The following is a 25,341-nucleotide window of genomic DNA, read 5'->3' on the forward strand; positions in this document are numbered from 1 at the left end:
ACGCACTTTGAGGCAAACCAATGGTCTTTCTCTAAGGTCTCTCCAAACTCCTCACAGGCCTGAGTTGTTTCCTCAGCAACCAGGCAGTGGCAGGCTTGACCCCACAACACTTTCTTGCTGCTTCAGGAATCCCAGAAGCCATCCAAGATGGTAGGACTCCTTCTTCAGCTTGACAGCATCCCTTACTCCAGATGCCTACTACCAGGTTCAGGGGTTGCCATCTGGTCCTCGTGTAATCAGAGTAGGAGTTTTGTCTGAATTGCCAACATTAAGTCGGATCTGGTCCTGGTGCATATTGAACTCTGGCAGGGCTGCGCTCTTTCACCAGTTCTGTTGTTAAATTTAAGGACAGAATTGCTAGACGCAGCCAATCGCCAGCGGGGGTCTAATTTGGGACCACAGGATTTCATTCTTAAATTTTTGAAGATGACGTTTTTTTGGCTCCCTCCTGTCAAGACCTACATCATGCACTGAAGCCATTCGCGACCTAGTGCAAAGTGATAAGGATGAGAATCAGCACTCCCAAGTCCAAGGCCACGGTTCTGGACTGGAAATTGGTGGCTTGTCCCCTTCAGGTTGGAGGAGAGTTCCTGTCTAAAGTGGAGGAGTTCAAGTATAATGGGATCCTGTTCGCGAGTAATGGGAGAAATGGTGAAGCCACCGCTGTAATGCAGACACTGCGCCAGTCTGTTATGGCAAAAAGGCAAAGCTCTAGATTTTCTGGTTGGCCCTGTCTTACCTATGATCATGAAGTCAGGATTGTGACCGAAATATTAAGAAATTTGCTTTTTACCTAGGTTGGCTGGGCACTCCGTCAGAGATTCGGGGAGAAGCTTGGTCATGCGGGAGAGGCTTGGAGAAGGGCCCCTTCTCCTCCACATTGAGAGGAGTCAGCTGAGGTGACTTGGGCATTTAGAAGATATTGTAGCATGGCTTGAGGCAAAAAAACAAAAAATCTAAATAGAGTGGTAACAAATAAACTGGACCATTTAGACCAGTTCTGTAAGAAGGAGTGGGCCAAACTGGAAGGAAACCAAAAATATTTGGCCAAAAACAGTCCTAATTGAAAAAAAGAGATTTTAAAAAGTCAACATTGAAAACTTGCAGATGGTGACAGAAACGCTTTTCATCTTTTACATGGCATTAGCTGCTTTGCTATATCTATCACTATATTATTTAAGCTTTAATAAAAATCAAAAGTGTGTTAATTAAAGCTGTTTAAGTCTCTGTGAAAGAAGAATTCAAGTTACATTTTATAGGTGTGGTCCTAAGAACGATAATATGTTTATTCTGATTAGGTAATGAAATAACACAATTCTTAAGTTATAGTATATAATGATGATAAGGTAACATCTGAGTATTTACATATGAAATTCATTAGAGGGTGCTTTAATGTCTCCCTCTAATTCTTGCTGACAGTTTTTCCAAACATCCTGATGTTAGAGGGGCTGAGGGTGGGAGGCAAAACAAGTCGCAGCTGAGGAACCTTTGAGGCACAACAACAAAGCTGCAAAGCTCACAGAGTCTCTGTGTTCATTTTGAGCCTATGGCTTCTGTCAATTAAAAAGAACCAGGAGGAAAATCAATTAGAGAAAAAAACACTTTGAGCCCGAAGACAAAGCCAAACAGGGAAATGTTCTGACTCATCTCATAAGCTACAGCCTATGGAAAATCAATTCTGGATGAATATTTTACTCAGATGTGTTTCAATAAAACCCATCAGACGCCATTTTTACCCACTCCGGGTAATCAGCTATGATTACAGTGATAGTGGAACATTGTCTACTCTGGCTACATTCCCAAGTGCTTTAATGAAAGGCAGATGATTCATTTTCTTCTTCCTTTCTCATCAAAAAATCTTAATTTTGCTTCAGTATCAATTATAGAATTACACCACATTTCATTTTAAGGCACTTGGTGAACAGGTCCAGCTTAGATATGTCAATCATAATCCAGTTTGGCACAAATTCTTTTCGAATCCATGTAATTCATTTTAAATCATATACAGTCTGATCAATCATACTGTCAGATCAAGATCACATTTCAACTCAATACGGCTTTACCCTAAAAATATACCATACAATCAGGGGCGCTCCTTAGCAAAAAGCGAGAGTCTGAAAACATTCCCATATACCTGAATATTTTCCCTGCAGCAACACCTACTGATAAATGCTGCAACTGCATTGACTAATGTGACTGAAACATGACTGCAACAACGTTTCTGTTGGGGAAGCATTTAAAGCATGACAACATCTACACCCTCAAACCAGAAAGAGCACTCCATCTTTTCTTCCTTTAAGTGAGGTTTATAGGTGCTAACTCTTATTTTGGATGCTTTTTACTTCTGAGTGCACACTAGTGGTCATGACCTACACTGTAAGTAATTGTCCTGTAAAATAACAGTAAAGAGCTGGCAGCAGAGACGCCAGCAATATACCGTTATTTTTACGGTATTCATCCGTAAATTGATTTTACAGTAGTAGACCGTAAACCAGAAATACGGTATATTTCTGTATTTCTATGAGTTACAGTAAAGAGCTGGCAGCTAGGACACCAGTGATATACTGTAATTTTAGGGTTTTCATACCGTAAATTGACTTTACAGTAGTAGTCTGTTTTCTCACTGTTTAATGATTTCACTGTCTAATACATAAAAAAATAAATGCATCATATTTCTATTATTTGGAAATTACAATAATATTCTGTTTAAGTTTACTGTAGAGAGGCACAGTAGATACACAATACAATAATTCAGTTTAGCAGTTTCCTAAAATATCAACCTTGAATACATGCAATCAATATAAGAGCTTCATTATTCTACAGACAGTTGCTCGAGCATTATTATGAATATTGTGCAAAATAAGCAATCAAATCAAAAAGAATCAAAATAATTTATTTCAAAAGGCAATATAATATTGAATATTATTACTTTCAAAAAATTTAAAAACCCCCCCAGAAAATAAACCGTGTTGGGTGATGCGGAGAAGATATTTCGAGTAGCAAACAGAGACAGGTGACTAGCTGACTTTGAGCCAATGTCAATATTATTTAACATTGTCTTTTACACACCAACACAACAAATACAGAGGAAATAAGAGTTTAAACATTATTAAGACTACTTCAAAGTAGGAACATTAAGACCTTTTTGATTATGAGTAAAAACATTCAGCAAACCAGTGTTTTTCCTCTTAAAATAGTCCTGTGAGATAGATTACAATTTTCCTCTAAACTCCACTTAAAACATGTATATTATGTAATCTGCAATGTATTTTCTGATGTCTGTGAAAATGCAGAATATTGTATGCAGAATTGACAACATGTGGAAAACAAACGTAAGAACATTTTGAAAAAGTGCATCAAGGCCATTTCAAATCTATTACAGTACAGTTAGAACATGTGGATTTATACATCATTACAGTAATATGGATAAAAGAGAACATTTAGGGAAGAAACTGTACTTTACTTCTTAAAGTAGTCCTGTGAGGTAGTAGTAGTAGTATTCCCGGGAATCTGGGTGGGTGTGAACCACCCTGATTCAAATCTTGTGGATCCAGGAGAGATGTTCAGTTTGTTAGCCACTGTTCCTCTGCAGTATTATTCTAGTGGAGCCACTGTCAAACAATAACAAACAAATATTATACAATCAGGAATGTACAATATACTCTCCAAGCTAATGCTTATAAAACTAATAAATTGTTGTGGCTTAATGTGGCAATGCCAGATTGTCAAAACAACACATGGACAGACAGCAAGATTAAGGAGTACTCACTGATCTATGTGAAGTCCCATTCAAAGTCAAGGAGTTTCTTCAGGAGCATGTAGACGTGTGTGTTGACTGTGGAAGACTTCTTCTGGACGATCACACTTTTCTTCTTGGAGACAACCTTCCCCCTTTTGGCCTTTGTCCTTCTCTCTGGATTTATACCAATGAAGCGCCTAAAATCGTCAAAATAGTCTAACATCAGAGTGGAGTAAAGTGACAGCAAATGGGATTCTAATGAGGTCCAATACCCTGTGTGTGTGCGTGTGTGTGTGTGGGGGTGTGCATGCGTGTGTGTAAGCTGTCGTCCGGCTACTATATATTATAGTTAACCAAGATTTAACAACAACAACAACAACAAAATAGTAGAGAAGTAGAGTAGAATATAGTAGAATATTGACTACCCTATTCAAATCTAAGCATCACTGATAGCTTACATATAGCCTAGCTAGACAAACTCCTGAGCGTTAGCCTATATCAAACATTCTTGGCAATATAAATAAAATAGAAAACACAGAGGCAAAGAAAAAAAGATTTTGATTTACGTACCGTTACATTTTTTTAGATGCAAGGCTGGAATCGTTGTGATGAAGACAGATGGTAGCACGTTGTGTGTTCTGCAGTCTTCTGGAAATTTTTCAGAAAATACTGTAGTATCCCGTTATTTAAAACAGCCGCATACCGTTTACGGCCTCTGTCCTGTTGCTCCAAGTTAAGAAGCCCACAATGCATTGCTTATTACAGTACTGAACTGTTAAACATGAAAACAGTATTTTAGTGTTGAAAATTTGCTGTAAATTTACAGCAATTGCTTACAGTGTAGAAATGCTCACAAATGTTGGCTTCAACAAGATAAGAACCAAGGAAACCTTACAAAGTCTCCTTTCATGCATTCTTACTTACTATTAGGTATTTTTTATGTTTTGTCACGACCCTTGACATTGGGGTTTGATTTCTTTCTGTGCTTGTATTTTTACCATTTACTCTGTTTTATGTTCTTCACTTCTAGTCACTTCTCTTGTCTCTGTTATATACTACACCTCCTGTGCAGTTACTCTTTGCTGCATCCTCGTCATTCTTTTGGTTTATTCCTCTCTTATGTCTCGTAGCCGTTTTAGTTCTTGAGTCTTCTTTGTCGATCAGTCCTGGACTTTGTATTTTGTATTTTTAAATTTAATTTTCATTAAATCTGCAAGAACCCACCTCAGCTTCCTTCTCTGCGTTTGGGCCCTCTAAAAACCTCCACACAACCTGACACAAAGTATACAGCTCTACCTCAATTTCTCTCTGATTATTCCAGCACAAACTAAACATGACTTTTTTAAATGAAAAAAAGTACTAGATGAGATATTTATGGAGTGAATTTTGTTTTATTGTTGTTGCAATAAAAGCAAACATTTTCTAAGATGAAATAAAAAAAAAATGCAATGTAGAAATGGAACTTTGAAATATCTACTTATAAAAGATTTTGAAAGACTTTATTTGTTTTCTAAGTGTATTAAAAATACAAACTGTATTTTCAAAATAGATTATGTGACAGATTTTATAATTTTATTTATTTTTTATTTATGATTTTTTAGAATGACTTATAAGTTGCATTCTTTCCAATCTTATATTTTAGAGATCATTTCTCTATCTTCACTCTTCATTTCCGGGGGCAGGCTTTCCTCTGGAATGAGGAGCGAAGAAGCTCTTCTCTTGGTCTGCATTGACAATAACGAAAATGTATTGGTCATTCTGTTCGTCAGGAGTGAGTGGTTGTATTGGGCTTGAAGTGAAGAGAATGTGATTGATAAAACATATAGACATCGAAAAAAATTTAAATTGAAGAAAAAAATAAGCAAATGAAAAATAGATTTAAAAAAACCAAATGAATAAAAATATCAGAGAAAACAAAATTAATCTCTAAACCTTTTTGGATTACATTATTTGTCATATTTCACTTGTTTTTTCAAACCTTTTCTACCCCAACAACAATAATGTAACAAAATTCACTCCGTACTATTATTCCTCTAGAGGTCAGGAACCAGATCATTTAGCCAGGGACATCAGTTTTTAAATATCCAAGGCCTTTGCTCTGTGATATCTAAAGCTGTCTTGGGTAACACTTTGAAAAGGGGTTTAGATTTTTGGGAAAGGATGCAGGATTAAGTGAAAGGGTAAAGAAAGCAATAAGATACACATAAAAAAACATGGATAATCCTCAAATGTCTCTCTTTACTCGCTTTTTAATTGATGCATACAGTTACTAGCCTATTTTTAGGTTAAAGTTCAAAGGATTTATTTACACTGTAGTTCTTCACTGAGCTACTTAATGTTTTATTATACATGTTGCCTTAAAGGTCAGTTTTAGGCGTCAGGTTTATTCCTTTTTACTATTCTTTCCAAGAAAATTGGATTGAGTTGAGGGGCCCGTAAACACTAAAAGTAATGATTCCTCTAAGCTATATTTTTATGTGAAGAGTGTTATTCGGATTGCTTACAAATAGAGAAACGTAAAGTATTTTTTATTTATTTTTTTTTTTTACTGTTTATTATATTGATTAGTAAATACCATAAACCAAGAGGCTTTTGTGTGGTTTTTTTGTGTGTTTTTTTTTTCATTTTCAGCAAGCTGGAACCATTTCAGGCTGAACTAAGCTTATTGTGCAGCTTTCCCAGCAATATATTTTACACAAAAACTTTAAAGGAACATAAACTGTCTGTGTCCGTGGCTCATTATGGCTGCTTAGCTTGTAGTTTGCTTTTAAATTGTTATAAAAGTTGAGCTAACCTCCAGCAGAATGTCACGAAAACAAGCAAACATGCTGTTAGAGGGTGTTAGGCATTTGTTTGTGGTGTTGGTAATTGGTCGCAGACACAAGCACATATCAACTGGAGTAACTCACAAACAGTGAATTATATAACTGTATTCCTGTGAGAAGCTTGAAGCAGAGCCGCGATTCCTTATGCCGAAGGAATCGGTTGAGATGGTTCACATGTTTAATTGGATGAGGGCTAGGATACAGACTTACCCTGTGCTGTGAATTGCTGAATTCTTCACTAATATTTATTGAATTTTAAGCATTTTATTTATTTTTTTCACTTTTAAACAAAAATTGTGCAATTTATTTACTTGAATTTCCTTTTAAACTATTTCTATTTATAAATACAGATAAAAAGTGGAATAAAATATCTGCATGAACAGAATAAATGGAGAATACTCGATTTACCAAATTAATGGTAAGGTGCTGCTATACATGAATCAATGTTCAGTTTAAAGGATTATTTAGTTGTTCCTGGAATCATGGAGGGATTTTCTTGTTGTTCTGGGCCAGAACTTGGATACAAATACAAAAGGATCGATATTATCAAGCAGTTAGAGGACAGAGGGGCTGTTTTTTCCTCCCATCTCCACACCTCGTTTACTCAGATACATGAACTGAATTTGTCTCAATCGTCTGGATGTTGAAACTCCTGGATAAGCAGAATCAGAACAGATGGTTTGGAGGAATAAGGTCAGGGGTGAAAACCCCTCGCAACAGAAAGAGACAGCAGAGGAGCCGGTGTGCTGAGCTTCAACGTGAATCAAAATGAAATAAAAACTGAAAGAAAAGGTGGCGGTGGGGGGGTGAAACAATGAAATGATTTATGGCTCTCTGGATTGTAATGAACTCTATGCAAACACCGACCGCAGTAATAAATTATCCACTTTGAGCCCAAACTCTGCAGAGGAACAAATACAGCTCGACAGCTGCTGTTCTCGGGAGGATGAGGGGATTTCTGAGTGGGTTCAGCAAAAAGCAGATGTAACGCGGCGTGATGAAGTGGGAACTTGTTTCAACAACTAAACAGCTCTTTTATTTTCACAATAAACCACTTAACATCCCCGAGTGGAGCAACAAAGTCAGGATTGAAGCATCTGTGTGGAAAACCGAAGGACAGCGACTGCTGCTGAATATGGAGCTGGGGGGGACCAAAGTAATACCCAGAACCAGCAGCAGCTGTAGGTGAGTGAATGACATCTTTTTTCAGCTGAAACAGTTTTCTGTTTCTGGTTTTCTGGTAACTTTGATGATTAATTATCAATTTAAGTTTCTAAATGGAGACTGGAATAAATGGGGAAGCAATTAGATCTGTTATCGTATGAGTAGTACAGGTCTCCAGCTTTAGGAAAACAAGGTGAAAAAAAAATTAAAATAGCACCTAAACAAGACAAAATGTCCCTGATATCCTGAAAATTGTCAAATTACAGTAAAGGTTAGGACTCCCTACCCTCTAACACCTAGTGTTAACCTTGATGACACTTGACAATCTATGATATCTGACATTAGTCAGAGGAAAGTTTCACCTGTACTAGCCTCCAGTTCAGGGATTTATGATAGATAAATTAACAATGAGGAATCATCCTCTGACCCTGACACGTCCATGCTCCACAGCTGGTCTGAGCTTCATGTCTTTGGAGGCGGTTTCTTGTTTACATCAAACAAGTTGTCTGTTATGGTGTTCCAGTATTTCAGGTAAAAAAAAATCCCTCCAGAAGTTGTTGTTTTTTTGTTTTTCAAATTTTTACAGATTTTTATTTGTGGAAATATATTTGGTACTGTTAAATTTCGTTCCACCTTCCATATCGCACCACTGTAGGACAGTCTGTTCTCTCAAGTCCATCTGAATTTCCTTTCAAAAAACGTCTAATAAAAAAGATTGAATTTTCCTTCATTAGAGTATGCAGACAGCCCTCAAAGCATGATCAGATCGTGTTTATTGATCTGATTATTGGAAAAGTACATAAACACCAAAGAATGAATGAGCCGTTAAAGGAAGCCTCGTTTCAGAGAACTGAAGAAGCAGCTTTTGGGTTCTGCACCTAGTGCCTGTCCACTGCAGCCTCTCTGAGGCAGACGCAAATATCAGCTGTGTTTGTCTCATTATCTGAACCGACAGTCTTCACACTTCTGTCTGTGTTAGCTTCAGCTGATGAAGCGAAAAAGCCAGATGCCCAGCTTCTGTTCACCTGAGAGAGACAACAGCCGTAGGAGCAGAGCTATGCGTGGATGCGTGCACTCCGAACCTTTGAACTGCAGCAGACGTAGTCCGGCAGGACATCAGCATCTATTAGCATCTATCTATCAATCACTGTCTGGTGATAGCAATGATAAGCTCTCATATTCCAGCATACCTCATTCTATTACTCTGATTACGGTACAAAAAACTCACATTATAGATTGACATTTATTTTCCTTTAAACTGAAAGAAATTTAAAATCTTTTTGTAGCTTATTGGACTTTTCTCTGAAATGCATATAAAACATATTTGTGACATAAATGGGTTCTGATATGGTAAATCATCACTTATGATCAAGCAAAGCTGGACAATTTATTATTGTGAAGGATAAGAAATACATTTATTATCATCTATATCTGGATTTTCAATGAATCGAAAATGTATTTTAAGTTGTTTTTTTTTTTGTTAGAAATAGCCAGATTTTTTTTCCCCCTCATCAGATTATAGGGTTATAGGAGAAGTGTAGAAAAACATGAATATTTATACATTTTGAGGATTTTATCCAAACAAATTTTAATTGTAGTTAGGCATCCAAAGTGGAATCTGCAGTATTTCCATCCTATCATAAAGAAGAATATGTGCTGTAAAAGACCAAAACCGTTCATGATTGAGCTAAAGCGAGTCTCTGACCCTATTTGAGCCATGATGGGAGACTGCTGAGGCTGAAACAAGTGGTAACAGAAATAATAATAATCCTCAGAACTTCTGTATGGTAGTTTTCAACCATCATATTCTGGTGCTACCACCCCAGTGATTAACACATCCAGCAGTCATAGAGCCTAACTTGGTAACTTGTGCATAACTAAATACAGTTCTTTGCACTTTCTGCTGAAAAAAAGACAAATTTTCCTGCCATGTCTCTCTTGAATAAACCCATCATCATTTTGGTTCTGTTCAAGTTTAACCTCTGAATTTTCATTGGTCTAATTCACATTTTTGTGTTCTAGTTATTTTTGATTGTATTTGAGTTCTTAAATATTTCTTGTTTGCCCTCTTGTGTCAGTCTCTTTTTCCTTAGCTCCCTTCTTGCCTCTGTTCACACCTGCTCCCAATCTGCTAATTAGCCTGGTCTTTGTTTCTCTCTCCCATGTATCCCCCTCTTGTTCAGTCACTCTTGGCTGGTTTGTCATCATTTGTTTGCCCCCTTGTTCTAAGTATTCCTGGTTTTCAGTATTTTGTGGATTTTGTGTAATTAATTTTTTAATGTTTTTTTGCTTCTTTTTCCCTTTTTGGTTAATGAAATCTTGCAAGAAACCACCTCCGCTTTAGTCTCTGCATTTGGTCTCTTCAAGCCTCCACCCCACTGTGACAATTTCCTTCGTTTGGGCCCTTGGATGGTCCTTTGCTGGTCCCCTACAATTAATTTATAAACATAAATATTTGTACTAAAATATTCTTTCTGTGATGATTTGTGGACATTAACATCTAAAGAGAAACGTCACCTCTTGGTCAGACCCTGTAATTCAGTGAAAGGGTGGTGTTACATAAAAAAATATGCAGGAGGGGGGGTCACTCCAGTGGCTGGAAGTTGGAGGGAATTTCGCTGGGATTTGGAGGATAGTGAGCTGCCATTTGGCTGGCGTTTCATTAGGAGGGACCATTTCTACTATGATCTAAACTATTTTTTTCTCTACCAGCATCATTTTCATGTTACTCTTCAGAGTTTGTGTACCTGTATAGTGTTCAGACTATAAGTAAAGCTGACTGCAAACATTTTCCTGCTTATCGGAACCCAGATATAACCCAGTCATACTCAACAACAACACTTAGTGTGCATAAAGAGTCTTAAGCAACCTAAATAGATTGTTTCCCTTGAGTTTTCCCATGACTTTTAATTAAGACATAAAGGTTAATGAAACTATGAAGACAAACATTAATACTGAATTTAGTTATGCATTTATGAATATATGTTGAGATGTGTAAATCTTCGATTCATTAAAAACGGATTGCTCTAAATTTGGCTGATTTTGATCATTTAGAAAAATCACAATGAGATATCCCTTTTGACATTTTCTGGATCCCATATGAATAAAAGTCGTTCTCGTATGAACTTCTACACAAAGACAAGAGCGAACAGAAACCTGTTTTCCTCTATAGGAGGACGTACCTCATTCCTGTTACTTTCTGGTTTTGTTTTTTTTTTTCAGCTGAACAGGGAGGTTATTGAGATCGTCTTGCAGCCGTTTCCCATTGTAAGTGTTTTAGATGACTGGCTTCAGGAAGAAAATGAAGCTTCGAGCTCCACAAAAACATCTCCACCCCCCCTTTCCCTCCTGTCCAGTCCTCTAAACAAAGCAAACAACTAAAGAACAATACTCAGGAAGATAAAAAAACAGAACAGGAGGAAAATCATTGGTGCTTTTTCTTTGAAATGTTTTGAAAGATTAATATACTTTAGAGCATTACCCACTCTGGTGCCTTATATTGCTACTCAGTGTGTGTTTCAGCAGCACGTGAGCTTAAGCCTGAAGCTACCCTTCATCCCGACTCAGCAGAGAGAAATGTCGGCGTGAGTCCACATCCTGGAGCAGAGCTAATGGGAGCTGCAGATGCTTCAGTCACAGTAAAGCACAGTGAGATTTACGCTGGAGCGTTTCATCCGTACCATCATAACGCTGCATGGAAGCCTGATGATCAACCCACTGCAGGTGCTATGGCGTTTGAGACGAGCAGTTTCTAAGTTGACCTTCCAACCCATCCAGCGTTGTGCTGACTTACCGAACACTGGTGCAGCACAAACAGAAACCAGCCCTACTTTTATGAGGCCATGTCTGTAGGTTCTGAGCATGAAAAATGGATGCTAGCCTTCAGAGCCTTTTCCAGGTTCCTCTCAGCGAATATTTAACACCGCTGATCTATTCATGCCGGAGGAAACAAATTAAATCTCATCCTCTTCTCAGCCCGAGGAATAAAAGCTTTAATGTTATAATTTAGCTGAAGATCATTCCTGCACACTGAAAGGGGCAATGCATTTATATGAAAAAGGGCGAGACACAAAGATCAGTGTGTTCACACCTCCTAAAGAAAAAGGAAACCCGCTTCTTTAGCATCAAAGATGCAGGAAACTGCAGCTGAGAATCACTGCAGGTGAAAGAACGTTTCTCTTGATCCAAAATGTCTGCATGAGAGGTTCTTCTTATGAAGAATGCTGCAGGTTTGCCCAAGAGAGCAAGCTTCAAGATCAACATCTACTGGGGAACAAGCTAAAGGATCGTCTAACCCCCACTACAGAACTTTGAGATGAAAACCTTTAGACACAACAGTTAACTAGTTAACTATAATCTTTTCCCTGGATAACATCTGAGTGAAATTAGGATTAAGGCAGAAAGACTGGGCTGGAAGTTCACCTTCCAGCAGGACAACCTCATCAGACATACAGCCAAAGGGATGCTTTAAATTAAAGGATATTTATTAGAATGTCCTAGTCAAAGTCTGGGCCTAAATCTAGTTAAGAAAGTGAGTCTTTTGATCCAGCGTTTTTTAATTTAGGAACTACTGATTTTTTACTTTTTCAAAGCTGTAGAAAAAGGTTTAAAGACCTGCAGCGGATCCAAGGTTCAATTAGGCTGATATAAATACAGGCCACACTTTTCAGATTCAGATTTTAAAAATATCTAGCATTATTATTATTTTTTTTTAACTTTTATTTGTTCTTTCATTCTTTTAGATCCTGTTTTACATGAAACACCAGTCAGCCGTGCTTGGATTTGCTGTAAAGTGACTGAGTTTCAGGGGTGTGAAGACTTTTCCTTTTTAACAGCTTGCAGTGATCCTCATGGAGCTGTGAGTTAACTGAGTAAATGCTGAATGTTTGTGGAGCTCTGCAGGAAACTGAATGAGGAGTAGAGGCCATTTTCAGAGCTCTGTGCTCTCCTTCTGTCTGCTCTCATCCTTCTGGTTCCTCTTAGCGCCGGCAGACGTCCCCTTCATCCCCTCTTCCCTCTTTGTGTCCTCCCTTCTTCTCATCATCATTCCTCATCTGCCTTAATTCTTAACGCTCCTTTTCTGTCTCTTTTCAGAGAAGGACCTTTGTGTTTCCTTCTGCTTGGCGGTGTTTTCCTTCTTGTGTTTTTTGATGTTCTGCTGTAGAAACGGCATCGCTGTCTGTGCTGCAGCCCGAGGACGTTTGAAACTGATCCACAAACACAAAGCTCATTTGTGCCGGATGCAGAGTTGTTCTGACTCGTGTCCTGTTCACTCTGGCTCCAAACGGATCATCTGCCAGAACTGAGGGAGAATCTGTAATATTTTTTCTCACGTTCGGGCTCAGTGATGAAAAGGTTTTCTGTTCTCCAGAAGAAAACAAACACTTTGAGTCTCTGTTTATTTATTTCTGCAGGACTTTTTTCTACATGGTTTAGAGGAAACCTGAAACGTGTAACTTCAGGAGGTCATAAGATCATTTTAGAAGCTTTAAATTAAAAAAAACAAAAAGATCTGGTTTGACGTTTATCTCACAGCAATACATCCTGTTTAAAAGCCTTTTTCCACATCATCACTGCTATGTCCTTGAGGAGAAAAAGCCTTTTTTTTGTTTCTTTCATTGATTAGAAAATTACTGCCTTATTTACAAAAGCCTTCACTCTTTGGCAGCATCCTCACTCTTTATCCTAAAGCAGTCAACGGTTTCTTTCCTCTAAAGGAGATGATTTAATCACAAACAGAGGAATGGCAATGTTTGACAAACTGTACCATATGGCGGTGACTGTCTTACCTAATTTTTTAAAACACATTTACATTTTTCTCTGTAAATAAACTCTATTTGCATTTTAACAGTCATTTCATGGAGTTAATTTTCACCGTTATTGACAAAATCTATGAAAAACTGAAAATTAGCCGTTTTCTCATATTTTACATTTTCATCAGTTTTTTTTTACTTTTTCTAACTTCTTAATTTTTTGTTGTACAGATTTCAAATTTCATTTTTTTTTAAGGTTAAGTTTTTTTTTTAAACTGAGTTTTGCAGATCACATTCCCAATACAAATCCTCGCCCTGTTGATGTGAATATTGACCAGTTAAAATGTTGCTAATGTCCAGCAGACCAATACAAATGCGTCTTCGCTCCTCACACCAGAGGAAAGTCTGACCACAGAAGTCAACAAAATATAATCCGGAAAACACAATTTATAAAGAATGCAATTTATAAAACTTAATGTGAAAAATAGGAATTTGAAATATTGTGAAAAAAAAGAAGAAAAAAAAAATTTGGAGAATTGAAATTTCATGAAACAGCAAAGACGTTGGTTGTTAAAGTTTTCTTTCTCGTTTGCGTTTTTTAAATTCAAAATTTAATTTGTTTTTTGCTTGCAACAATATTGGAACAAAACTCACTCCATAGCTTTAAGCCTAATAGTGTCAACAATGGGTGGTTAGGTTGCTTAGGACCTACAGGTGCTGGTCATAAAATTAGAATATCATGAAAAAGTAGATTGATTTCAGTAATTCCATTTAAAAAGTGAAACTTGTATATTATATTCATACATTACATACAAACTCATATATTTCAGATGTTTATTTTGTTTAATTTTGATGATTACAAATGACAACAAATGAAAATCTCAAATTCATCATATCAGAAAATTAGAATATTGTGAAAAGGTTCAAAATTGATGGCCCCTGGTGCCACACTCTAATCAGCTAATTAACTCAAACCACCTGCAAAAGCCTTTAAATGGTCTTTCAGTCTAGTTCTATAGGCTACACAATCATGGGGAAGACTGCTGACTTGACAGTTGTCCAAAAGACGACCATCGACACCTTGCACAAGGAGGGCAAGACACAAAAGGTCATCGCTAAAGAGGCTGGCTGTTCACAGAGCTCAGTGTCCAAGCACATTAATAGAGAGGCGAAGGGAAGGAAAAGATGTGGTCGAAAAAAGTGTACAAGCAAGAGAGATAACCGCACCCTGGAGAGGATTGTGAAACAAAACCCCTTCAAAAATGTGGGGGAGATTCACAAAGAGTGGACTGCAGCTGTAGTGAGTGCTTCAAGAACCACCACACACAGACGTATGAAAGACATGGGTTTCTGCTGTCGCATTCCTTGTGTCAAGCCACTCTTGAACCACAGACAGCGTCAGAAGCGTCTTGCCTGGGCTAAAGAGAAACAGGACTGGACTGCTGGTGAGTGGTCCAAAGTCATGTTCTCTGATGAAAGTAAATTTTGCATTTCCTTTGGAAATCAAGGTCCCAGAGTCTGGAGGAAAAGAAGAGAGGCACTTCATCCACGTTGCTTGAAGTCCAGTGTAAAGTTTCCACAGTCAGTGATGGTTTGGGGTGCCATGTCATCTGCTGGTGTTGGTCCATTGTGTTTTCTGAGGTCCAGGGTCAACGCAGCCACATACCAGGAAGTTTTAGAGCACTTCATGCTTCCTGCAGCTGACCAACTTTTTGGAGATGCAGATTTCATTTTCCAACAGGACTTGGCACCTGCACACAGTGCCAAAGCTACCAGTACCTGGTTGAAGGACCATGGTATCCCTGTTCTTAATTGGCCAGCAAACTCTCCTGACCTTAACCCCATAGAAAATCTATGGGGTATTGTGAAGAAGAAGATGCAATACACCAGACCCAACAATTCAGAAGAGCTAAAAGCCACTATTAGAGCAACCTGGGCTATCATAACACCTGAGCAGTGCCACAGACTGATCGACTCCATGCCACGCCGCATTGCTGCAGTAATACAGGCCAAAGGAGGCCCAACTAAATACTGAGTGCTGTACATGCTCATACTTTTCATGTTCATACTTTTCAGTTGGCCAACATTTCTATAAATCCTTTGTTTTTATTGGTCTTCAGTAATATTCTAATTTTCTGATATGATGAATTTGAGATTTTCATTTGTTGTCATTTGTAATCATCAAAATTAAACAAAATAAACATCTGAAATATATGAGTTTGTATGTAATGTATGAATATAATATACAAGTTTCACTTTTTAAATGGAATTACTGAAATCAATCTACTTTTTCATGATATTCTAATTTTATGACCAGCACCTGTAGATGCAGAGCCGAGTGAAGCAAAGAGAGTTCTGACAGGTAAAAATCCAGAAATCTAACTAAAAACTTTAACAAACCAAAAACCATGGAGACATCAAGGGGAAAAAGGAGTCCGAGGAGCCACGGGGAGATGAGCTGAGAAGATGAGTACAGCATTGAGAAGGAACCAGCACTGAGTGACTGCAGAGGTGGAGTATTTAGGAGAACAGAACAAAGGATGGACTAACGAGCTGAATGGGGAGCAGGTGTGGCTGGAACTGGCAAGAGGGAATCCAAGGGGAAAGAAACCAATCACAAGGGGGCGACAGAGAGCAACTAAAGAATGCTTGAATTTGATGGAAAATAAAAACAAAACAACTGATAACAGAAAACTCAGAGTCACAACAAATGAGAACCATAACAAATAGATGTTTTTGCTGTATGTGTATTAAGTCTCGGGAATATCAATGTAAATCAGAAGTTCTGCTAAAACCTGAAACATTTGAGAACATGAGAACATTTGTATACGATTCTTTATTAATATGGATTCTATATCATATAACTTAATAAATAAATACATTTAGGTTATGAATTATTTTAATAATATTTTAATAATTTAAGTGTCATAAATGCTTTGGTGCCTAACTGATAATCACTAATAGGGTTTAATTGTTAAACCAGTAAAATACATATATCTATGTCTTGAATTTGAAAAAACAAAAATTATATTTTATCACTAAAGAAGGGTTCAGTGAATGCGCATATGAAACTGGTGGGTTCGGGACCTCAAAAAAGGTTTAGAACAACTGGTTTAACAGGACTTCAAGACTCCCCATCTTAGAGATATAAATTACAAAAAAGAACAACAAAACAAAAGGAAAACAAAAAAAGAAGCAATTCAAAGGAGTCTGCAAACTTTAGGAAAAAAAGTCACATGTAGAAAGCACCTTTACACATGTTAACAAATTAAAATCAATATTTTTGGAGCAATTTCAGGATATTCTAACAGGAAGTTTTATTCCAAAACATGCATATAGAAAAAAACCCAAAAAAGAAATAAGAGTTTATCGATGTATTAACTACAGGTGCTGGTCATAAAATTAGAATATCATGAAAAAGTAGATTGATTTCAGTAATTCCATTTAAAAAGTGAAACTTGTATATTATATTCATACATTACATACAAACTCATATATTTCAGATGTTTATTTTGTTTAATTTTGATGATTACAAATGACAACAAATGAAAATCTCAAATTCATCATATCAGAAAATTAGAATATTGTGAAAAGGTTCAAAATTGATGGCCCCTGGTGCCACACTCTAATCAGCTAATTAACTCAAACCACCTGCAAAAGCCTTTAAATGGTCTTTCAGTCTACTTCTATAGGCTACACAATCATGGGGAAGACTGCTGACTTGACAGTTGTCCAAAAGACGACCATCGACACCTTGCACAAGGAGGGCAAGACACAAAAGGTCATCGCTAAAGAGGCTGGCTGTTCACAGAGCTCAGTGTCCAAGCACATTAATAGAGAGGCGAAGGGAAGGAAAAGATGTGGTCGAAAAAAGTGTACAAGCAAGAGAGATAACCGCACCCTGGAGAGGATTGTGAAACAAAACCCCTTCAAAAATGTGGGGGAGATTCACAAAGAGTGGACTGCAGCTGGAGTGAGTGCTTCAAGAACCACCACACACAGACGTATGAAAGACATGGGTTTCTGCTGTCGCATTCCTTGTGTCAAGCCACTCTTGAACCACAGACAGCGTCAGAAGCGTCTAAAGAGAAACAGGACTGGACTGCTGGTGAGTGGTCCAAAGTCATGTTCTCTGATGAAAGTAAATTTTGCATTTCCTTTGGAAATCAAGGTCCCAGAGTCTGGAGGAAAAGAAGAGAGGCACTTCATCCACGTTGCTTGAAGTCCAGTGTAAAGTTTCCACAGTCAGTGATGGTTTGGGGTGCCATGTCATCTGCTGGTGTTGGTCCATTGTGTTTTCTGAGGTCCAGGGTCAACGCAGCCACATACCAGGAAGTTTTAGAGCACTTCATGCTTCCTGCAGCTGACCAACTTTTTGGAGATGCAGATTTCATTTTCCAACAGGACTTGGCACCTGCACACAGTGCCAAAGCTACCAGTACCTGGTTGAAGGACCATGGTATCCCTGTTCTTAATTGGCTAGCAAACTCTCCTGACCTTAACCCCATAGAAAATCTATGGGGTATTGTGAAGAAGAAGATGCAATACACCAGACCCAACAATTCAGAAGAGCTAAAAGCCACTATTAGAGCATCTGGGCTATCATAACACCTGAGCAGTGCCACAGACTGATCGACTCCATGCCACGCCGCATTGCTGCAGTAATACAGGCCAAAGGAGGCCCAACTAAATACTGAGTGCTGTACATGCTCATACTTTTCATGTTCATACTTTTCAGTTGGCCAACATTTCTATAAATCCTTTGTTTTTATTGGTCTTCAGTAATATTCTAATTTTCTGATATGATGAATTTGAGATTTTCATTTGTTGTCATTTGTAATCATCAAAATTAAACAAAATAAACATCTGAAATATATGAGTTTATATGTAATGTATGAATATAATATACAAGTTTCACTTTTTAAATGGAATTACTGAAATCAATCTACTTTTTCATGATATTCTAATTTTATGACCAGCACCTGTATAGCAAACATTTAAAACCTTTTAAATTAAGTCTAACTTTAATCATTGTACCAGAAGGACTTAAATGCATCATAATAGCTTAGAATCATTTAGAACTAATGGACCTTATGTGACCAACCTCCGAAAACTATAAAGGACAAATGGCTTCATCTGAGCCTTCAGAAGAGGCTTCAGTTCATCAGAGGATCCATCTCTGCGGGGCTTTAAAGCAGCCCTCAGACCATGAGGACATCTATCAAAGCAGCAGAGGATCCTCCCCTTTATGGACCCAATCTGCTCAGAGAGCATCTTCAGTGTCAGAAAACAGCCATCAGAGCAGCACTTTAAGAGGGAAACAAGATGTTCAGACTGATTGTTAAGGACCACAGGGAGGAATCATCACATCCTCCGCTCCAATCAGAACAAAGACGTTTTCTGCTCTCTGCAGAGCTGCAGCACCTCTCCTGCAATGCCCGGGTTAACAAGTCAGCAGTAACACTGAGGTGGGGATCAGCAGGACTGTCTGCTAAACCACTCACAGCTTATTTCCTGAAACAGAGGAATTCTGGTAAAGTAATGATGATCCAGCTCCTTATTTGTACTCAAATCCAAACTAGAGCTGCTCTAAGGAACTGAAGTTTTATATTTTCTGCAGCTGATTGTAAGAATGATCAAACTGAACCACTAAACGAAGCATATTAATCCATTCAATCATATCTTCAAAGCTTTAGACTTGATGCTCTTATGAACCCAAAAATAAAATGACCCAAACCAGACTTCTTCCAACTTTTAAATCCTGAATAGTAAAAAACCTGTTAAGCTAAGTGGACCCTCAGGGGTCAGCAGAACTTCTCATCCTGATCAGTTTCAAGATTGCCTGAAAGTCTGGCTGCTTGTAAGGAAAAGACATTCTGGTTAAATGAGCAAAACACTAAAGATCCATTTACACTACCCTTTTAAAACTGTAATGAGAACAGTCTCAGGGCCGGATTGATCAAGATCCAATTTTGCATGCAGTAAATTGGGCTCGCAAACTGGAATTTTGCGCGAGGGGCTGAACCATGGTTTGCTTCATTTCGATGTCTCCTTCTTGCGACAATAACCGCTGCCATGTGTGCGCAATTGCGCATACAGACCATTTGCACCTTCTTTTGAAACGTGTTAAATATAGAGTCAGATACCGTTAGCAAAATTGCTTTCAGGTTTGATAAATCACTTTGCGAGTGCTAAATTAATATATTTACATGTTCTCCTCCCACAAGACACACTTTTGCGTGTAAACGCCCCATATTGCATATTCATTGCAGAAAAAGTACTAAATGGATAAGAGGCGCTATTTAGCACGTTTTAAAGACCAAATCCTTTTAGCACGTTGTTGATAGTTCAGTTTGTACATTTTTTAGCATGCGCAGTGAAATAGCTCACGTTTTTATACACGCAAACCTTTGATAGATCCGGCCCTGAGTGCGGTAACCAAGCTAACTGTGGAGTGTAAAAGGAACGCAACTGAACCGGACCGTGCCAGACTCAACAGAACCGTGCAAAATCTAGTACTAGTTCAACAGTAGGGCTCGGCAAAGTTAATCTGTGGCTTAGTTCTCTGATAACAAAGAGAGTATGAGGAAACCACGTCATCTCCTATTTACAGTCAGCTGACTCATTTGGCAGGTTTTCCGCCGTGTTTGGCTTTGCAATTCACTGATCTTTTCACCTGTTCACAACACAAACTTCCTCTAGGCCTATTAACAATAAATGGCATAAAAAGAGCGTGGTGCAACCTGGGATGATGCAGAGACTGAGGCTCTCATTTAAATTGGGGTGGAAGGCGCTGTCCAGGCACATAAGTTCCTGAATGTTAGGGGAGCCGCCATTTTATTTGTGTATTTCCAGCCTTGAGAGCTGTAGTATGGTGAACCGCCAATAGGAGGCGAGGAACCGTGCTAGAGGGATTTGTAAATGGTCAAAAGAACTGATCCAAGCTCGGTCCGAACTCGGCACGGATCGGTTTCAGAGGGTAGCGAGACTGATCTATAGTTTAATCTAAAACTATCTGTACTCTTAAAATAAACTGGTTTCAGCAGATTATCGTCGGGTATTTAAAAAAAAGAGGAAATAAAATAGGACTAAAACCAGATGTATTTGATCGTTTTCCAAAATACATTAAAATGTTTATTTTTAGCTTTTATCAGTGAAGGTAGTGGCTGCTGAACTTTTCTTCCTGGGCCGCTTTGGTCTCCATAGCTCCCCAGCTCCCTTCATAGATTTCTAAACAACCTACTTAATTCTTAAAGTCAGTTTATTCCTTTATTGTTTTATGTTAGACTCAAGATAAAATGTTCTTCTGATTTGATCTTTGCATTTTCCTGACAAGGAAAACTAAAAAGAGCAGCAGGATTCCTAAAAGCTGAACTCCGGGTGATCTGAACCAATCACAGCCGGTATAGAGAGCCGTCTTCCCAGACCCCCGACATCAGAGCCGTAGCAGAAAAACAAGATTAAGGCCATAAAAATGAAGTTAATCTGTTCAATCAAAGGAGCAAAGCGTCTCCTAAAGCAAACCTCTGACCTCCTTCTGATCAAGTTTTATCTTCCTAACCCTCCTCATTCATTAAAACCCCTTTCCACCTCAATCATCTCAGCTTTGTCACCGTTATCATTCTTTTACTTCCCATTTTTTCTTTTTATCTATAAGTTCCTCTCCTACTATCCTGATCATTCTTCTTATAGCTCTGTTTTCAACTTCTTTATCACCTTCCCAATCATTTTGCCAATCTCTCCTCAATATGCTCCTGTTTCTCCCCACTTATCCCTAATTGCGTTTATCGTGTTCACCCTCTTTCAACTTTAAAGCACCTATTCCTCTCTCACTACAGCTACAGAGCCATCCTTCATCACGGCCGCTGAAAATTACGCTCCAGAGACGAAGCTCCTTCTCTGTCCTTCACCTTTAATTAAACAAAACCTAGAGACCAGACTCCGCCTACCTGGTGACAGATCTCATGGACGACCACCATAGTGAGCTCCATCTGATAGGACGATGAGGAAACCTCGGCGTCCAGCAGGATCTTCTGCTCCACGAAGACGCTGAGCCCCCAGTTCTCCATGGCGGCGTAGGGATGTTTAGGCACAGCCAGCAGGTCTGTAAACACAGAGAAGAAACAGCTTCCTGTTAAAGAGGTTTGTCTTTAATAAAAAGGAGGCCATCCTCTGACAGGATGACTGCTAACAGAGCAGATCCCATTCTGGTTTAAAATTAAACACATGCGTCATTTTAACAGCCTGCAACACGGACCTACGAAGCTTTCTAGACAACTCGGTAAATATCTGCCCAACACAATGCTTTGCACCAAGGAAAGATGGAGAGAGAAGGAAGAAGAACAGCAGCTGGAAAATGAGAGGGATGGTTTTACAGGAGAGAGACTGAAGGAAGTGGAGGGAAGTTTTCCAGGCCACTTAGAAACCAGATGGCTGCCATATTACAGCTACAGCTAATTTTAAAATGCAGACCTCCTAGTTTTTTAGTGGCTATGTGAGTTTAATCAAACTTAAACCAAGCAGTTCAAACATGTTTAATAGATAGGCCACTCTATAGATAAACATAACATGTGTGTTTAATTGTTAACATTGTGTTTAGCATCAGTAAGTATGTAATGGGTGCAAATATAAGCTTTTCTCCAAGATTATGTTCTATTAAGGAGTATATAAAAAACATGTAATATATGATCTGATATCTATTAGCTCCTGCACAACAACATCCGGCCAGGAGGGACTTCTAGCCATTAGCTCCGCCCATCATTTTAAATCTCTTCTCATTGGTTGCCACCTCATGTTAATCATTTTGTAGCGGACCATAATGTTGCAGAGAAGGGGTTAGGATGTGCAGTGCATATTTTTAGTGAAGTTGTTTTTTTTTTACTTAATACTGTATGATAAAAGCTTACCTGCAAAACTTAAACTTGCTTTAGAGGTAGATGATATTATATATTATTATATGTTGCATCCAGCCAGCTTTTTAGGTTTACATTACTCTTACAATATTTATAAAATTCCAGTTATAAATATTGTGCAGCTTTAGAGTTGATTAGAATCTTTAAATTGTTTTTCTTCCTTTAAAATCTGCGTTTCAAACATAAATGATATCTTTGGTTGATTCCCAATCCTGGCTTTTTTCTAAAGCCGGTGAGGTTTTTATATCCTAAACCATAAGATGGTGAACATAAAGGTTTTCTTATCCTAATGAAGGCAGATTTACCTGAAATCAAACATTAGATAATTTGTGCAGGCAGGCAGAAATCTTTTAGATATCAAGTTAAACGCCAGTAAAACTGTAGTAGTTAATTCCTATTGTATTAAAAAAAAAACTGAATCAAACCGATTTTTTTTTTTTTTTTATCAGACTTTAATGTTTTAGGTTAAATTAAACCTTAATTAGACAAAAAACAAACAAAAGAGGTTTTGAGATAAACCTTTCACATTTAAACTTTGTGAAAATATGACATTTTCTATGATTTAATGACAAATTAAATATTCTGGTTTCATTTCCAAACTGCTAACAAAACCTTAGCATATATAAGTAGTTTGGAAAGTTGAAGAAAGCTAGAAGAACCTCAGATCTGAACACAAAATCAACAAAAGGATGAGTTCTGTTTTCCTTCAGAAAATCCTGAATGAAAACAGCCAGCCGTCAGATCCTGGGTTTTCCAACAGGAACAAAATGTACAGACGGTTTTGGATTGGCCTAGTCAAAGCCCTGGCTGATTTAAAGCAAACAGCAGATCATTTAAAAGACTAGAACATTAGGAAACTAGACATTTCAAGGGTGTTATACTTTTCCTATCAAATATAAACATGAATCCACTTTATGTTAATTAGATACTAGCATCTTAACACTTCTTTTATAAGGATAAATCTGTAAAAATATTTCTCCACAAATCTGATGATAGTAACAGTGATTATTTCAGGAAGCATTAATTACATTATGGGAAATATTTACATCTTTCAACAGCAGTTTGACTAATTCAGAAGAAGAAGAGGTGCAAAGGGCGTGTGATGAAAGAATAGAGCGGCTGTAAATATCCTGATGATGAATCTGCAGAATGAGTGCCGACATGGTCCTGGGGGGGTCTCCACACCCCTCTTTTCAAACAACTAAATTACGACTTCCTGTTTTAGAAGGAAAAAAATTAAAGATGAAAATGAATTTGTTTTTCAGAAAGGTTGTTCAAAGTGAAGTGAAGAAACAAACCCAGGAGGAGAAAGTGTTTCTTTCAGGGCGGGTATTTGATTAAAGACGAGAGAGGGGGGGTAAAAAGGAAGGAGGTGGAAAGGTGAAAATTGGCTTTCTCGCTGTAACAGGAACTCATCAGTGTTTCAGAAAAAAGAGGTGGATTTTTTTTCTCTCCTGATAAATGAGTGAGAACAGCGAGGGTCTCAGTGTGAGCTTAAAATAAGAAATGCTGATATCAGAAGCAATTAAACCGAGAGAAAGTAGATTTAAAAAAGAAAAGAAACAAAATTAAGTTTTAATTGTCCTCTCAGAAAAGTTCAGGGGCTGCTTCTCGAAGAAAGGAACTGATATAAGTTGGGTTTTATTAATTCCTAGCTCTACTTTTAAGGACCAGAAAAAATAAAACATATTTAAAACTGAAGCTAAGTTTCTATTGCAGCCCGAACGACTCACAAACCAGTGAACAGCAAAAGAAAGACTGTTATAAAACCAGACACCAGGACCCAGTATTCAAGGAAAGACAGTTGGAAAATTCCAAAACGTTTATTAACACAAAAAAACAAAACGCAGAGTTGTGGATCAGCAGATATGCAGCAGCTGTGGGGGAGGCAGGGAGAGCGCCCATCACTCTGGTTTAACTGTTCAGTCCATCCTCTCGAATGAGATAGGATTCAGTCAATGTACTGCCCAGGAAAACACTGGGCGCTAAGCTCCCCAGGGTAAAGCCAGGTAAAGGGAAAGATATCAGAACAGGACAGTTCTGAGATCCAGGAGTCCTTAGCGCAACCAGGAGTTCCGATCAGAACCGGAACAGGCAGATCGGGGGTTCCAAAATTCCACAGAGAATTAAGGCAGGTTCAGGTTTCCAAGACCCAAAAAGAGAATTCAGGAAGACATGTTTGGATTCAGACAAGCAGGCTCAGCAGTTGAGAGGCAGAGACAAGACGAGGTACCAGGAGAACTGCAGAACTTTAAAGTTGCTCCCTCCTGTCAGCCAAAACTGGAACGGGGGCACACTCAGAGGATAAGACCAAGGACACAATCAGGGAAAAGACAAAACAAAAACCCTCTCTAACACTGGCCTCCGTGAATGGGAACATTAACCATGGAAATAAGCCATGATCTCAATCTGAACCTGAAACTCAAAACAAACATTCGTAATGATCTGGCCCCGATAGCTGGGCTGAACTCTATATAAAGAAGAAGGAGCAGGTGGATAAGATGAATGGTAATTAGAGAGCGGGGAGGGTTCGGCAGGTGAGTGAAGTGAGAATTTAGGTCAGCCTTCAGGGCAGATCATGACAAGGAGCCCTGCTTAAACAGAGAAACATTTCTTAAAAAGTTGAGTAAACTAAATAAACAGTTTTTATTCACAGACCTGTCTCTCTACAATAATGTTGCACTTGGTTAATTGATCCCCCATTAAACAACTGCTGCTGATTTCAGATCTTTAGGTCTGATATAAAGTCTCAGACCCTTCATCTGTTTTCCCATCTCATTCCAGATGTAAAGGAGCTGCTCTAGATGAAGAAAAACACACTGCAGGTGTTAACTTCCAGCTGTTTAAGGCTGAACCTCATAAAAAAATAAAAAATAAAAAATACAGACTGTGAGACGTAGATTTAATCTGAGCTGCTGTCAGCCTCACAGACGTTTAATCCTGTTCCG

At 38.2% G+C, this 25,341-nt stretch overlaps 1 protein-coding gene across 1 annotated transcript in view; it reads right to left on the reverse strand.

The window, feature by feature from the left end:
- Positions 1-25,341, reverse strand: part of LOC119790590 (thyrotropin-releasing hormone-degrading ectoenzyme-like) — a 247,636-nt gene that overhangs the window by 92,501 nt on the left and 129,794 nt on the right. Inside the window, exon 5 of the mRNA XM_038296194.1 lies at positions 21,431-21,585. Coding sequence (XP_038152122.1) covers positions 21,431-21,585 — 155 coding nt within the window. The remainder of the gene's footprint in view (positions 1-21,430; positions 21,586-25,341) is intronic.

This window comes from Cyprinodon tularosa, unplaced genomic scaffold (genome assembly GCF_016077235.1).
Source record: "Cyprinodon tularosa strain WSP-4 unplaced genomic scaffold, ASM1607723v1 ctg369, whole genome shotgun sequence".
Classification (NCBI taxonomy): Eukaryota; Metazoa; Chordata; class Actinopteri; order Cyprinodontiformes; family Cyprinodontidae; genus Cyprinodon; species Cyprinodon tularosa.